Here is a 2283-nt window from a genome sequence, read left to right as displayed (position 1 = left end):
ATGCTGTCGAGCAACAAGATCACCATCCTCTCCCTCAGGCATCTTCATCTCTCGCACAAGGAGATCTCCGTTATCTGTCAGGTCAGTCAGGGAGGGGGAGGGAGGGAGGGAGGGAGGGAGGGAGGGAGGGAGGGAATTGATGAGTTCCCTCCTAGGTCCTGGAGTCCAACGTGGGTATTCTCTCTCTCGATCTCCATGGAAACGTCATGGACGCGGTTGGAGCAACGAGCTTGTCGCAGAGCTTGTCGCGCTGTCACAGGTGTCAAACTCCTCTTGCCCAGCTGCCTAACGACCTGGCAGTCTGCGCCAACTAGATCTAGGTGGGAATCAAGAGTTCAACAACAACATCGGGGTAGACGGAGCTGCTGCCCTCTCCCGAGCACTGCAAAGGTACACACCGCTGCTTCTTCTGCTCCTGCTCCTGCTCCTGCTCCTGCTCCTGCTCCTGCTCCTGCTCCTGCTCCTGCTCCTGCTCCTGCTCCTGCTCCTGCTCCTGCTCCTGCTCCTGCTCCTACTGTGTGCTCCTGCTCCTGCTCCTGCTCTCTTCTCACTCCTTTCTGTTATTTCTATTGCTCACAATGGCCGGGCAGTCACACGAGCCTGGAGCTCCTTCACCTGAGCTACAACAACCTCTCGCCCGACGGCATCCGCGAGCTTTATGGACTCATGTAAGGAGGAGGAACGCGAGGAAGAGAGGGAGGGGCCGGAGGAGAGGGAGCAGAGTAGGAGAGCAGGAGCAGGGGCAGGAGCAGGAGGGAAGAGGAGAACTATTGAGCAGGAGCAGGAGCAGGGGCAGGGGCAGGGGAAAGGGCAGGGTCAGGGGCAGGGGCAGGGGCAGGGGCAGGGGCAGGGGCAGGGGCAGGAGCAGGGGCAGGGGCAGGGGCAGGAGCAGGAGCAGAAGAGCAAGACCATGGAGAGGAGGATTGTGATGGGCGACTGACTTTGTGCAGCTCCAGGAGCTCGAGATTGAAATCGTTGGACCTGGAAGGAAACGTCAAGGACGTGGGGTGGGGGACGTGGGGAGGGTGGGGGAACTGGGAGGGAGGAGGGGAGGGGGAAGGGCTGGAGTCCCTGCTGCAGACGCTTTCGGGGATAACAAGTGAGGACCATGTTTGTCGTTGTTTGTTCCCACACACACGTGATGTTCTCACCTTGTTGCCTTCTCACCTTCTCCTGTCGATCCGCTCCAACTTTGCTCGTGGAATGATCTGTCTGCCTTGATCTTTACCTTTCCTTGCTCTGTCATCTGTGCCCGCCTCCCTCCCGCCTCCAGTCTCACCAGCACTCCTGCAGCCCTTGCTCGACTGAGGCATCTCAACCTCGCAAGGAATCGGCTGGGTCAGATCTCCTGCCTGCACACCTGGAAGTTGATCAGGTGAGAACTAGTCTGACAGGTATGTGAGAGCTGGTGGTGACCTGACTTGTCAGCTCCTGCACCAACTTGACAGACCTGAACATAAGCGAGAACGGGTTCCTATCTCGAGGTCAGCAGAGTGTAAAGAAAGCACTGAGCGGTGAACGCATGAACCACAGATCTCGACCTTCTCTCCTCCTCCTTCGCCTCCTGCAAGAAGCTCCGCCATCTCGACGTCTCGGTGAGATTACATCCTTCCTGGCTGACGAACACTTTGACTTGCTGCCCCTCCTTCTCCTGGCTCAGGATCGAACCATGAACTCCATCAGCCTGCTGCCTGTATCTGACTCCTTCCTCTCCGGAGTCGTCGAGAACATCAGCAGATGTTCGAGGTACTTCATCGTGCTACACCCGCTGCTCCTCCCTGACCTCACTCCTCCCATGCTCCTCCCATGCTCTTTGCCTGCTCCTCCCCTTCTCCCCTTCTCCCTCCTTATTCCCCTCCTTCACCCTCTTGCTTGTTTCCTCCTCCATCTGCCCTTCTCTTTCTCATCCTCCCTCGCCCCTTGTTCTCTTCCTCCTTTTCCTCCCTCGCAAGCAGCGCAAGTCTCACCTTCTGCCTGCAGCCTGACGACCCTCAAGCTCTGCCGGCCTGATCGGGTGAGAGGTGAAGACGTGGCAGCCCTGATGCTGTCAAACCATGTGAGTGAGAGGAGTGAGCAAAGGAGATGATGAGAAGCTTTGAGAGGGGAGGGGAGGGGAGGGGAGGGGAGGGAGCGAGGGAGCGAGGGAGCGGGAGGGAGGGAGGGAGGGTAGGTGGAGGACAAGTAAGAAGGTTCAATCAGATCTGAATGTTTCAGGGTCAACCGTGACATGTTAGCAAGAGATGTTTCAAAATCGATCCATCCCGCTCCATTTGACTTTCTGAC

The 2283-nt window shown here is 57.8% G+C and overlaps 1 protein-coding gene across 1 annotated transcript; it reads left to right on the top strand.

Annotated features, from left to right (window-relative positions):
• Window positions 1-1701, top strand: GUITHDRAFT_113027 (hypothetical protein; the record flags this gene model as incomplete). The annotated part of the gene is made up of 8 exons (XM_005827943.1): window positions 1-81; window positions 156-259; window positions 301-390; window positions 591-668; window positions 951-1007; window positions 1328-1375; window positions 1429-1514; window positions 1661-1701. The coding sequence occupies 8 exons, from the start codon at window positions 1-3 to the stop codon at window positions 1699-1701; spliced, it is 585 nt and encodes a 194-aa protein (XP_005828000.1).
• Window positions 1702-2283: the final 582 nt, after the last annotated feature.

This window comes from Guillardia theta (genome assembly GCF_000315625.1).
Source record: "Guillardia theta CCMP2712 unplaced genomic scaffold GUITHscaffold_63, whole genome shotgun sequence".
NCBI classification, from domain to species: Eukaryota; class Cryptophyceae; order Pyrenomonadales; family Geminigeraceae; genus Guillardia; species Guillardia theta.
The sequence above is the reverse complement of the archived record's forward strand: the minus strand, read 5'-3'. Positions and strand labels throughout refer to the sequence as shown.